The sequence below is a fragment of the Physeter macrocephalus genome, chromosome 10, assembly GCF_002837175.3.
Source record: "Physeter macrocephalus isolate SW-GA chromosome 10, ASM283717v5, whole genome shotgun sequence".
NCBI classification, from domain to species: domain Eukaryota; kingdom Metazoa; phylum Chordata; class Mammalia; order Artiodactyla; family Physeteridae; genus Physeter; species Physeter macrocephalus.
The window spans coordinates 45,148,475-45,161,351 of NC_041223.1; the positions used below are offsets into that span (position 1 = coordinate 45,148,475).

Sequence of the window (12,877 nt, forward strand, 5' to 3'; positions counted from 1 at the left end):
GGGAGATTTAACATTGCTTGCTTTTCTGGAAGATACAAAGAGTTCCTTCGTTTTATTCAAATATGAACTATCCCTGGTATAAAACATGTCTCATTATGAAGAGCTGTGATTTGTCTCAGCATTCTTTTTCCTTATTTAACCACTTAAGTCACTGACTGTGGAAATTTTTTAAATTGAAATAAACACAAGGTCCACTTAGAAGGAAAATAAACTCATCAAATAATTTTATTTTAAAGATAAGTGATTACCATATTTTTAAAAGTTGCTTTGAAAGTGAGCTAATGTGTTATACCAGGATCATGCTATCGGGACTAATTTATTGTCTGCCCTAACCTAGTAAAAACAAAAGGAAAGCTGGATTTGGCACCCGCTTGCACTTTTCATCTTTATGAGAAAGTATGCCTGAGTTTTTGGGTCTGAGATCAGGTTTGCTTGGTAGCCTCAAAGAGCAATTTACCTTTTTTTTCAAAATTTGCTTTTGATCATTTCAGACAATTCATCCTTTCTGAATGAGAAAGACTAGAAGAGAGGAATGTCGAATGAGGTTAAGTAAACGGAGAATCTGTCACATAAAGCAAGTTTAAAGCCCCGTAACAGCATCCATGCAGGACAAACGGAAGCATTATTCTTTTGAAAACATTATTCTTTTAAACAGTGTGTAATGACATCCTCCCTAGAGACTTCTTCCATAAAAGAAAAAAAAATACTTCCTCAGAAGTCATCTTCTAGATTCCCAGTATAATGAGTGAAGCACAGTGAAAAGTCAGACTTGTGTTTTTTTATGTAAGAAGGTTCAAAATTAGAACTGCAAAAAGGAGCCCATAAGTTTCTGACTGTTTTTGTTTTCTGTTACTTACCGGTATTTCCATGAACCAAAAGGGCAAGTGAAAGGAAAAGATTGCCATTATTACCTTAGACCTGTATCAGGGAATGTGTTCTCTTTACAAACTGCAGCCAAACATATTTTCCGTTTTCAAGGGAGAAATACATAAAACTCAAATATGCTAAATGTACGATAATTCATTCTTAAGTTCCTTTTAAGTATATAATTTTCTTATGCTGAAATATCAATCTGTGGAATGTGTTGCCAGTACTCTGTGCTGCTATTACCTCCTGAAGACTTAATTGAAAATAAATATGAAAATTTTATGTTTTAAAAGTTTGGTATTACTTAAATATCAGAATTTGGTTTTTGTTTTAAATGTTTAAAATACATTTAAAAAACAAAAAGGTAAATAAGCAGAGAAATTACTTCTTTCAGTTCCAACTCTACTTTGTTTAATTAACGCATGTTCAAATAAACAGTTTTTCTTAAAAGATTTCAAAATTGTTGAATGTAAAGGAAAAAAGGAGAAAGACAGTATAGAAAAATCACAATTATGATGTTTATTTAGCAAAATAAATTGAAGAAAGTTTTCTATTAAAAAAAGTAAGAATCATATCCAAATTTTAGCTTCCCCATCTTCTTTGGTACTGAAATCACTGTTCAGGATATATTTATTTTGAAGTTAGTCATTGGGTCTATAACAGTTTTCCATAGAAGGAAAATAGAAAATTGTTACCTGTAATTGTCTCATTTATTGAATAACCAATGTGTGTGTAAAAGCAGTCAATTATCTGTATGCTGAAACCAACATCATCAAGGAAATTCATTCATAGATATATGTTTTCCACTGGAAATATATCTCAAATTTTTCAATAATCTTCTGCCATCATTTTACTATGTTATCTGAATAGTAACCCAATGTACAGATGCTGTTATTCACTGAACTCATTAACTACTCTCTAAGGAAGGTGACACCACCACACCAGGACTTATTAACATTTATTTTCAACATGACTTTGAAAATTTGTAAAACTTCGTAAAATTTCAAAATTTTACACCATTAAAATCTTTTTTCTGTATTTCTTAGAATTGTGTGCTTCAGGCTTTTCATAAAATAGTACCTGGAGATCACTAATAGCATTAAATTAATATTAATAAAATCCAATTCTATCTAAGTCTTTTTCTCTTAAGAAGAAATATTACTTAAAACCAGACATTTTGTTCTTTTAAGAGCAGTATTATATGGACTGCTAATTCAGCCAAGCCACTTCCAGAAACACCAGGTGACAACCAAGCTACTCTTATTCCTTTGATAAATTCTTTGCCTTTACCCATACTGATCTCTCCGTGTCCCTGCTTTCTTGTGTGAATGTACCTTCCCCTTAATTTGTTAAAAGAATCTGAGAAAAAAAATCCAGTAACAAACGAGGGCAATGATTTTATTTTTTGCACAGACTTGTGACCACAAAACGATCAAGCAATTTATAGCTTCAGCGCTAACACTGTGATTGGGAACAAGACGAGTACAACCATAATAAAATACAGCTATCTATTAGAAGGACTGCATAAAGACATCTTTGGCCATGTAGGCTCTGGGCCCTCTGGAAATAAGTCAGTTGCATTGCCAACATGACAAAGAAAATAGCGATGTTCAAAATCAGGAACAGCCTGGTATACGAAGCAGACATTGCTGGGGCTCTGCTACGAGTCGTCGTCACCATCCGAGCCTGTCCAAACCGGCCTTTCATCAAATCACCATTTTTGTGTTTCTCATACGTTACATCTGCAAAATCTAAAAGGTCTTTCATTTCTTCATCTTCATCTATGGGCAGTTCTTTCTGTGCCAAAATCTGAGCTTTCTGTCGAATCTTTTTTTCATTGACTTCAATCTGTGCAAAAATATCAGGGACGGCATCCACAAATTTATAGCGCTTGCCTCCCCTTCGGTTTTTCTTGGACTTGCTTTGCTGCTGCTGCTGCCGTGATATGGCAAAAATCCTGTCGATGGCCTCCTCAGTCTGTCTCTTATCGGAAAACCTCAGCAGGCGCTCAGCAGTCTTCCTAAAGCTGGCTGTGTTCCGGACTCGGGACAGGATCTGCTTCTCCAGCAGCTGGAACACTGGCTTAAAATGCTGCAGGTTCTGTTCCACAATAGCAGCGTAGTCCTTCACCTCAGGAACAACGGTGCTCTTGATGGCTGAACTCCAGTCAAACAGAATTTTCTGACGGTCGGCAATGACCTGTGCCAAGGCCAACTGTTCTGTAGTCTCACCTGTCCACAGGTAAGTGGCGTAGGCATGCTCGCTGGTGGCTATGAACACGTCCAGTTGCTGAGAGTCTCCGTGGATGCTGAAGCTCTGAACATCTACGGAGGGCCCTATGAAGAGGTAAGCTGCCCTGGTGATGGGACTTCGGAGGTGTGTGGTGACATTCACATAGTTGGTCCCGTTGTAGGGATAGCCCCGAGGGTATGTCACTGAAGCAAAGGTTCCTTTCTCACTGTAGCCAGTATCATCCATCCAGTACATTTTATAGAGCCCATCTCGCTGCCTAATGAAAGCCCCATGGACCCCATCTACCACTGTCTCCTCAAAAGAAAAATCCACATTGTGGAAGAAGCTTGCTGCTGTCTCCAAGGGGCTGTCCTCTCCCAGGTGTATCTGATCCACGAGGAGGAGAAGCTGTGGATGCAGGAGGATCAGATTCCTCTGAACGTTCTTCAGACGGAGCTGGGGGTTATAAGCGCCCACACCCTCTCCTCGGATGAAAACCACCCCATTTTTCTCCACTGCAGCCACGACTCTCCCCTGACAGCTAGCTGCCAGGTCATGCTTGTATTTAGACCATTTTGATGAACAGTCTTCTGTGACCTGACCTTCCCAGGGAGAAAAGCAGCTCTTGGACACAGCTGGGGAAAACATCAAAACATTGTTGAAGAAGGTATACTTTGGCCCATAGAGAGCCTCAGTAATGAAAGGCACACCGTTGGGAGCAAAAGTAAAGGAGTTTTGATCAGGATGTTCATGCCCTGCATTAAAATTTCTCCAGCCTTTGAGCCAGTCTTTGTATTTGTTTCTGTGGACAATGTCATATATTGCACGTCCCCCAAGTTTTCCTGACTTGAAGGAAAGGAAAGATCTATTGATTTCTGCAGGCAGCGCACTTCCATAAGTCACAACACCCCAGTCTTCAAAATAGTGCAATGCTGGGGTGCCAAAATCTGGAGGGGGGACAGATTTCAAGCTGGCATCGTACCTGAAAGAATCAATTTTTAAAAATCAAATGGTTTTCTGATAGAAGTGAAAGGAACACAGCAGAGCTGCAAGGCCACACGGCAACGTGGCTGGAGGAAACAACATAAAAACGCCACCCAGAGCACCGGCAGCATAGACTGTATCGGGGCATTTCTGAAAACACCCACATATAATCAGCACGTGTAGGGGCATGCCCTTGGTGAATGGGAGAGGAGTGTGTCTTTACAACTGTGAAGGGTTTGAGCCGGAAATGACAGCTACTGATAATCACTACGTGGACCCTCTTCACTTAATGATTTCAGAACTGCCACCCAAACGACTGGGGCTCATAGAATTAAGCAGCTCATTCAAACCTCTAGTTGAGGGGCTCCTATTCTAGGAAACCACATGTTAAGATCTGGACCCTAGCAATCCTTGAGTGCTAAGGAACCACTGTTCTGCAAACAACTGATATTATTGAAAGTTTGGCAGAGTACTTTCTTCTCCCCTCTAAAAAAATAAATTTAAATAGAGTCGAATTTCACATATCAGATAAAGTTTACTGCCAATGCCACATCTAAGAATATGAATGGATGAAATTCAGGAAATGATGTAACAGTGGAGGATTTATGATCATGCCACCCACTGCCTAGCCCGATTCCAAGGTTTTGTTTTGTTTTAATCTGCAGATGATGTCATGCTTTTTTTGATATGTTTCTTATTTTAATTTATGATGTTTATTATCAAAGTAAGATAATAATTCACATTAAACTTTCACCGTGATTAAGAACACAGGTTTTGATTCAGGAAGGCTCCAAAAATAATCATGAAGATGACTGTTCACTTTTGGTGATCTGAGACAACAGCCTTGACAGGTTCATATGATTTGCTGCTCAGGGAAGAAAGGCTCTAAGATACTTTTTCTCTAAAGTGAATCAGTCACCTATGGTAGAGTTAATCTTATTGATATTTATTTGATTTGGGCTGTTTTGTCTTTTGTTCTGGAGTCTCAGTTACGGACATCAGCAATTGTCTCTCTGCTTCTGTCTAGTATGGTGTTGGCTTAATTACGATGATTTAACAAATCCAGAAACAAGTGGAACTGGCCATCCTCCTCTCAGGTTTTGGTCAGTTTTCATATTCCCATAAAGGCACTTTCTGAATCAACTTAGACTCAGCATTAATCTGACTCCGATAATCAGCTTTATAGAACTCTCTTGTTTATTTACGGGTAAGTGAAAAACACTATTAAGTAATTACTTCAAAATACCTAAAAGGAGCCAAGAATGGTTGCATGTTAATATATGCAGTTCATCTGTGAAGATAGTTTTTAAAAATGCTGGTTAGGGCTACCCTGGTGGCGCAGTGGTTGAGAGTCCGCCTGCCGATGCAGGGGTCACGGGTTCGTGCCCCGGTCCGGGAAGATCCCACATGCCGCGGAGCGGCTGGGCCCGTGAACCATGGCCGCTGAGCCTGCGCCTCCGGAGCCTGTGCTCCGCAACGGGAGAGGCCACAACGGTGAGAGGCCCGCGTACCACAAAAAAAAAAAAAAAAAAAAAAAAAAAATCCTGGTTAAATTATGACAGTTACCACTTTACTAACTTTTTTTCCCTCTTAATTGTTTATTTTTTTTTTTTTTGTAAATGAAAAGAAGCAATCAAACCACGGAAGCTTACTTTGGAGTTGAATGCAAATTTCAGTAGCTTGAAAAGACATCAGGGATTAATGATTAACCAGTTCCCTGTAATTTTTATTTTAATTTATTGGATGCCAAAAATGTATTTGGCAGTACTTTAAAAAGGAGAGCCTGGCTTCTCCTTCTAGGCTTAAAAGATTAAGGCAAAAAAATTACATGGTTCTTTTATTATCAAAGTAAAACTGTCAAATACTGTCACCACTTTTAAATAGTTTTGAAAATCTGGCAACAGCTTTGCTATTAGAAGATTATAATGCTCCATTTATCAAAACAAAACATTTTACTACTTTTTTTTTTGGTGTGATTATCAGAATAACTCAGTCTAAATTTTGTGGGTTTTCTCTTTATATGATTTCAAAAATGATGTAAATCAAAACATGCATATCTAGGAAATAGTGTGAGCCTAGGATTCTAATACATGAAAAGCAAAAACTGCAAACAGTAATTAGATCTTAAATGGAAGGAAATGTTTCTAACAGAATTTCAAAACTGTAATATGAATTGAATTGAAGCTGCGAGTACGTAGGTGGCATGGAGAAAGTGTTAAAAAGTAGATTAGTTTTTCTTTTTTAATGAAAAAAAAATTAGCACGCTATACCCCTGGGTACAATTTCTCTTTAAAGCCAGTACAAGGTAGCATACCAGAGAAATTCTGTGTGAAGCGTACACCAGCGCTGCCCTTTGGAAGGTGTCCCTGGACCTTCCATCACACGGTTCCTTCTGATCTGGTCAGCCAACCAGTTACCACTGCCGTTACGCATGACAAATTTATCCAGGAACACTAATTGGCTTTCTGGACCATAAAACCAGTTGTAATTTGAGTCTGCAATAGCCACAGTTCTTTGAAACCCTGGGGAAAGAAGTTTGACAGAATTAAGATAAGTTTAAAACTGCCTACTTCCATAAAGACCCAAACAATGATTCTCAATCCTGGTTCCAAATTAGACTCAATTGTGTACCTTGGATAAAAATAAGAAACAAAAAACCACCATGCCCTCACTCTACCCCAGGCCAGTTAATCAGAATCCTTCTAAAAGTCTTCCACAAACCTGTGTGCAAGTTTGTCATGTGGCAACTTGTCTTTGGTAATGGAAACAACTATTGATGCTTACGTCTGTTGCCTACCTTCCTCATTTTCTAATGTCCACGCTACATGCAAATATAATTGCATGGATACATGGGAGATCTATCCTCTTGTGCACGGTGAGTCCCTGAACCTGGAATCAGCACTAGCTTTCCCACCAACTCATCCCACATCCCAGACCAAGATAATAACATAAGGCGCTTCAACTTGGCATCCAATACAGCAGAAACTATAAGGTTTCGGGGAGAAACTGAGTTTCTAGAGGAAGAAAATGAAACAATTCCAGAGAAGGTCCTGCCTGTATGTACTATTAGAAGTTGAAGAAAAGAGAGAAAATGTAAAGATCATACTGGAATAGGTCAGAAAAACAAATGTAGGTAAGACCAGATAATGCTCCAGGCATTCTTGAAAAAGAATGGGAGAAAATTCTGGGTCAGACAGGAATAATCGTTACTAGAATAGCCATTGTAGAGAAAATAAAAAAGAATGTTGTTGAGAACAGACTGACAACACAGAATCCCTTCTAAAAATGCCTGCATGACCATATTTATATGATTTACAGCAAATGTTTTTGCTTCTAGCAGTTTAGTAAACTCTCGTCCAAGTAAATCTTACTATAAAATGTGATTTTCTGAATCTACTAACCTGTATCTTAAAAGCAGATGGGATGTTTTATTACTCTGAATCCCCTGCCTATTATAGTGCCTGGCACATAAATGTTCAATAAAGGTTGTTTTACTAATTGACACAAATACATGATTTCTCCTCTTAGAGGTGCTCATATTGTCTTTTCCACCTTAGGGAGTAGCCACATACATAGTTCACAGCAAACCCAAGCCCTGATGTGGCTGGCTGTTAGAACTCAGATCAAATTACAAAGCACTGAGACCTCTTAAAGGCCCTTGCTTTAGATGGCCTTTGTTTACCAAGATAAACTAAAGATAAAAGAGGCCTCTCCTCCATGCTTAGGGATAACCAAAACAATAGGGTTCCGCATGTGAGTCTAAACTAAATTTTTCTAAACTAAACATGGGTCTTTTGCTCTGCAGTATTTTTTTGATAACTAATCCAATAATGGAGATTCTATCCAATCCATGTGTATATAACCAGAGCAAAAAGATTTAAAAACTGGATTGTTTGCTGTAGGTCTAGAATCATTCAACTAAAAAATTGCATTTCACTGAGGGAAAACCCACCCTGATGAAAATTTACCTCCTAAACTTTTTCTAACACCATAGTCCTGTTTAGAAATAAGGAGAGTTATAGGCTGTCCTAGAAATGAATAAACTCTTTATATAGTGTGTGTGTGTGTGTGTGTGTGTGTGTGTGTGTGAGCCAGTTCTCTTAAAAGGCTAAGCTACATAGCAACAAGAAATTAGAAGTTTCACAGAAATTCATTTTTTTTTTTTTTTTAAATTTTCAGCCATGTTGCGTGGCACGTGGGTCTTAGTTCCCCAACCAGGGATCGAACCCACATCCCCTGTAGTGGAAGAGCAGAGTCTTAACCACCGGACCGCTGGGGAAGTCCCAGAAATTCATTTTTTTGTTTGCTTTCTATATCTTATACCATTTATTTCCATAAAATATTTTGAGTATTAACACATTATTGACCAGGGGATTTCTGCAGAAACTAACGCCTGTGCCTGTAATACGTCTCTGGTCAAAAATGTGTTAAGAGAATACTAAACCCCCAATTTAAATACGTAGATGTAATCTTTCTTTTGAATCATGTTTGTATAGTTTGGAAGAAAACATTTAAAAGTAAAATAGGATCAATTAGGGATCACACATAAAGGAAAATTAACATGTAATCGTAAGTATTTTTGTTTTGTTTAGATTCACGAAAATGAGTTTGTGTATGTACCCAAGTTTGTACACATACAAACATAAAAGTACTGTGGAGGCTACAAATTATATTTGATCTGTTAAGCTCTAAGCTTTATAATACCTAAATCACAAATCTTCACATTAACTCTCCAAATATTCCTGGCTATATACAACTCTTGAATTATTCTTTGATTAAAAAAAAATCCCTTTAACCTCAATATGGCTCAAATCCCACGTTTCTTTTCTTAGTCTAGTCCATCTTCATAATCAAAAAAATTACAGTATTTTAATGTTTTCCCACTTCTAAGTGCTCACTGTACCTGGCAGGATGGTTCTATACATAAATGCAAAGTGTTGTTTAAGCCATGGGTGGCCAAAGTGGTTGATGTCAAAGTGCCTCTGAACAAGAAACATATACTGGAATAGTGATCTAGTGGTGTAGCTGCCATATGCTACTCCTTCATAGAGGGAGCCATCTGTCACCTCTCGGAGCAAGACAAGAGACTTCTCCATGATGGTCAGAACTTGTTTGGTCCATAAGTAAGCTTCTTGAAGATACCCTGAAAGATGAAAACACATGGAAACAATGACTAAGGCTGTAACAAACTAAAAACAAAAATATGGCCAAATAAAACCCTCTGAGTTATCTGACCAGTTTATACTGCAAATTGCATTTTGTAAAACTCTCACTTATCAACATTATAAATAACATCCTGCTAGTCCAGGTTTATGATGAGTCCATGATCTAAGTTAAGAAGTTCTTGAATACGGGTCATTTATTAATTAAAGACAAACCTTTAAATAAGTATCAGTCATTTCATAATCTTTAATAAACTGAAACCACACCACATCTAAGATTACAAATTGCACATACTTTATGTCTGCAAGAAAGGATCTGTACATTGAGACTTTTACTCAGTTTTTCTAGAAAACACTGTTTGAAAATATTTTTGAAGTTTTCCGCTTCACAAAAACTGTCACCATTATTTTACAGAATTTTTAATGAGCCGCAAATACTATAAATGCTAAATGAATAGTCTCCAACGCGTCCTGTTCTTAGAAGACCATACCTCATCCTTTACGTGGTTTTAGATTCCACAGCATTGGAAAAGGCAGCACAGTGGGGTGGAGAGACCATTGGAGCGGCAGTCTAAAGGTGACAAAAATCAACTGGGAGTCCCTAATCTGCCAAAAATGAGCCACATGATTTTGTCCAAGCACTTCTTCAACCTGCTACATTTTTCAATTTCCCCAGCTGAAAATTAAAGGTCTAAAATTTTTTCTAAAATCCTTTTGACTCGGAAATGCTATCTTCCTATAATTCTTGTGAGACCAGCGTTTAGGCAACAATAACAATTCCTCACATTTTGTAACATTTATAATTTACACAGCACCGAACATAATCTTACTTAATCCTTTTAACAACTCAATTATGCATTATTACCCCCAAATTACAGAAAGGTTGACTTGTCCTCTGGCACATGACTAAAAATGAACAGAACTTTGATCTGAACCTAGGTCTTTAGATTTAAGGTTTGCTTTGTTTGCTTGTATTTAAAATACACAACCCCTAAGCATAAAATTAAGCTCACTGCCTCCTAATGAGTGGACTTTTGTTGTATCACTCCCATAGACGTGTGTGTGATCATCCATGCTGAACCCTCTACCACGGTCTACTAGGTGTGCTGGGTATGGGGGCTTCCAGAGGCCCAGGTTCCATCAGGTACCTCCCAGCCTAAATCCAAGGTTCCAGGCTAAGTAAGACCAAGCTCTCATCTCATGGGGGTGCAGCGCCATTCTCAGGCTCTGCTGTGCAGAGGTTACTGTTAATTGTACACTGGCTCCTTCTCCAATCCAGCTCCACACCTGACCTGCCAGCCTTCTGGATAGTTTTCAATTTCCATTAGTCATTAGAGTTTAAAATCTCAATCATCCTCATCTTTTTTCTCTCTGTAGCCTCCATCTCCAATCAGATAACAATGTGACTGATGTTTATAATTAGAACTGCTACTCACTGCTCCCCAGATAGTACCTGATTTTCCTTATAAAAACCCTATTCATGAGACGAGGCAATGTCTACCTTTGTAAACTTCAAATCTGTCAATACGAGGTACCAATATTGTTGTTACTGATGCTCTGCCCTGTATTTTTTTCCATCATCCATACACCTTGCCTGGAACGTTCATTATTTTCAGTTATCCATATCCTACCCATCCTTCAACGTTCCATGAACCATCTCAAACTCACCTAAAGAACCTTGTTCTCCTGAATTCAAACTTAATACACTTGTTTGATATTTAATCATAACTTCATGATCCCCCTTATTTCAGTCCGTGGTAATATTATAAGTATGGTGTAGTCATTTAAACATTTCACACCTGTCTTCTTTCCAACTGATTTATAAACTGCATACGTGTGATACCGTGGGCCCTGTATCCTAAGCCTTAAGACAGGGTTAGCAGAACAGAGGAAAAATCCTAACTCTCTCACTGCTGAAATTTAATCTGAGTCCAGCAGGAGCTACATCTGACTAAGCTTCCTCAGTCAGTATCTACAAGGCTGCTCTGAGAACATGGAATTATTGGCACAGCATGGCTGAGGTAGCTCCTAAAGTTAGAGCGAGGCTGCCAAGAAAGCCGGGGCTATAAGTCTGATTATTAACTGAGATGTGCAGGACCAGAGACTTCACTCCTTCTTTTGTCCCATCTTCTTAGAAATGTGTGTGCTGCTTATGGAATGGCTCTGGGAGAGTGCATCCCAGAGCAACCCATTACTTTACTCAGAAAACAAAGGCATGTGAAAACTCCTGCCAGAAGAAAATTCAAATTTTGACCCAATTCGAGCCAGTATTTTAGGTGCCTGCTTAATATCTGGAACAATTTTATCTACTGTGAAGAACGAAGAAATAAGCTCTATTCCTGTTGGTAAAGAACTAAAAATTTATCTAAGGAAATAAAACTGTACTAGACTAAAACTCAAGGCCCCAAGCTGCAATCCAGCTCACTCCAAGGTTCTTTTTTTTTTTTTTTAGATGTTGGGGGTAGGAGTTTATTAATTAATTAATTTATTTTTGCTGTGTTGGGTCTTCGTTTCTGTGCGAGGGCTTTCTCTAGTTGTGGCAAGTGGGGGCCACTCTTCATCGCGGTGCGCGGGCCTCTCACTATCGTGGCCTCTCTTGTTGCGGAGCACAGGCTCCAGACGCGCAGGCTCAGTAGTTGTGGCTCACGGGCCCAGTTGCTCCGCGGCATGTGGGATCCTCCCAGACCAGGGCTCGAACCCGTGTCCCCTGCATTAGCAGGCAGATTCTCAACCACTGCGCCACCAGGGAAGCCCCTCACTCCAAGGTTCTTTCCACCAATTCATGATGCTGTCTTTCCACAGGCCTGTGGATTTATGAATGGTTTGATGGTAGGTGTTCACATGGCTTACCTCTTGACTTTTAAAATTTCATTTGTTTTTGTGAGAGTGGGGAGCTAGCATGAAAATTTACCCTCTTAATCAAGCTTTCCTTAAGTTACTAAAATTGAACTTCTATTCTGAGAGAGGTAACAAAATATAGTGGAAAGACAATGAAGTTTGAGTTTGGCTAGAACTGGGTCCAAATCCCAGCTACCTTATATGGTTGATGTGAGAATTAAATAAAATATGGACACGGATTAGCACATGCCATATGCTCAATTAATTTTAGTTTCTTTTCTTCTAAGACCTAATTAAAAGTGATGGTTCATATGACAAGGGAGAAAGCTAGGCTTGGGTAAAATCTGATGCTGGATAATGTGCACAATGCTTACTAATTCTTATGGGGAATATAATCAAGAGTTAAACTCTTTTAGACTTGCCGGTTATGAGTGTATATTTAATTCTGATAACTCACTGTGATCTTAGGGTTGTTCTTCTTAAACATAATCTTATTTAGTCATTTATAGACTTCCACAGGAGTTGTAATTAAGTCAGAATTACAAGAACAAAGAAAATGCAATATTAGCAATTACGTAATACAATAAGGTAAAGCATTTATACGATCCACAAAAGTCAATTCCAAATTTGACCTGAATGATGTAGATTGATTTAAAGTCTTTAGGGGGACAAAAAAAGTAGTGCTGTAATGATACACACCTGTGTATGAGGACTATTCAGTTCATATAATAAACCATCTGTTCAGCTTTTTTTTTTTTTTTTTTTTTTTTGCAGTACGCGGGCCTCTCACTGCT

The 12,877-nt window shown here is 38.5% G+C and overlaps 1 protein-coding gene across 6 annotated transcripts in view; it reads right to left on the bottom strand.

The window, feature by feature from the left end:
- Positions 1–1,518: 1,518 nt before the first annotated feature.
- Positions 1,519–12,877, bottom strand: part of DSE (dermatan sulfate epimerase) — a 75,975-nt gene continuing 64,616 nt past the window's right edge. For 3 of the 6 annotated variants that reach the window (XM_007109562.3, XM_024115582.3, XM_024115581.2), the window contains exons 4-6: positions 8,987–9,226; positions 6,398–6,605; positions 1,588–4,081 (exon numbers count right to left, since the gene is read on the bottom strand). In XM_007109562.3, coding sequence (XP_007109624.1) covers positions 2,323–4,081; positions 6,398–6,605; positions 8,987–9,226 — 2,207 coding nt within the window. In that variant the 3' untranslated portion in view covers positions 1,588–2,322. Of the gene's footprint in view, positions 4,082–6,397; positions 6,606–8,986; positions 9,227–12,877 lie in introns of all 6 variants that reach the window. The other 3 variants (XM_007109563.3, XM_024115583.2, XM_055087542.1) reach the window with 2 other exon arrangements.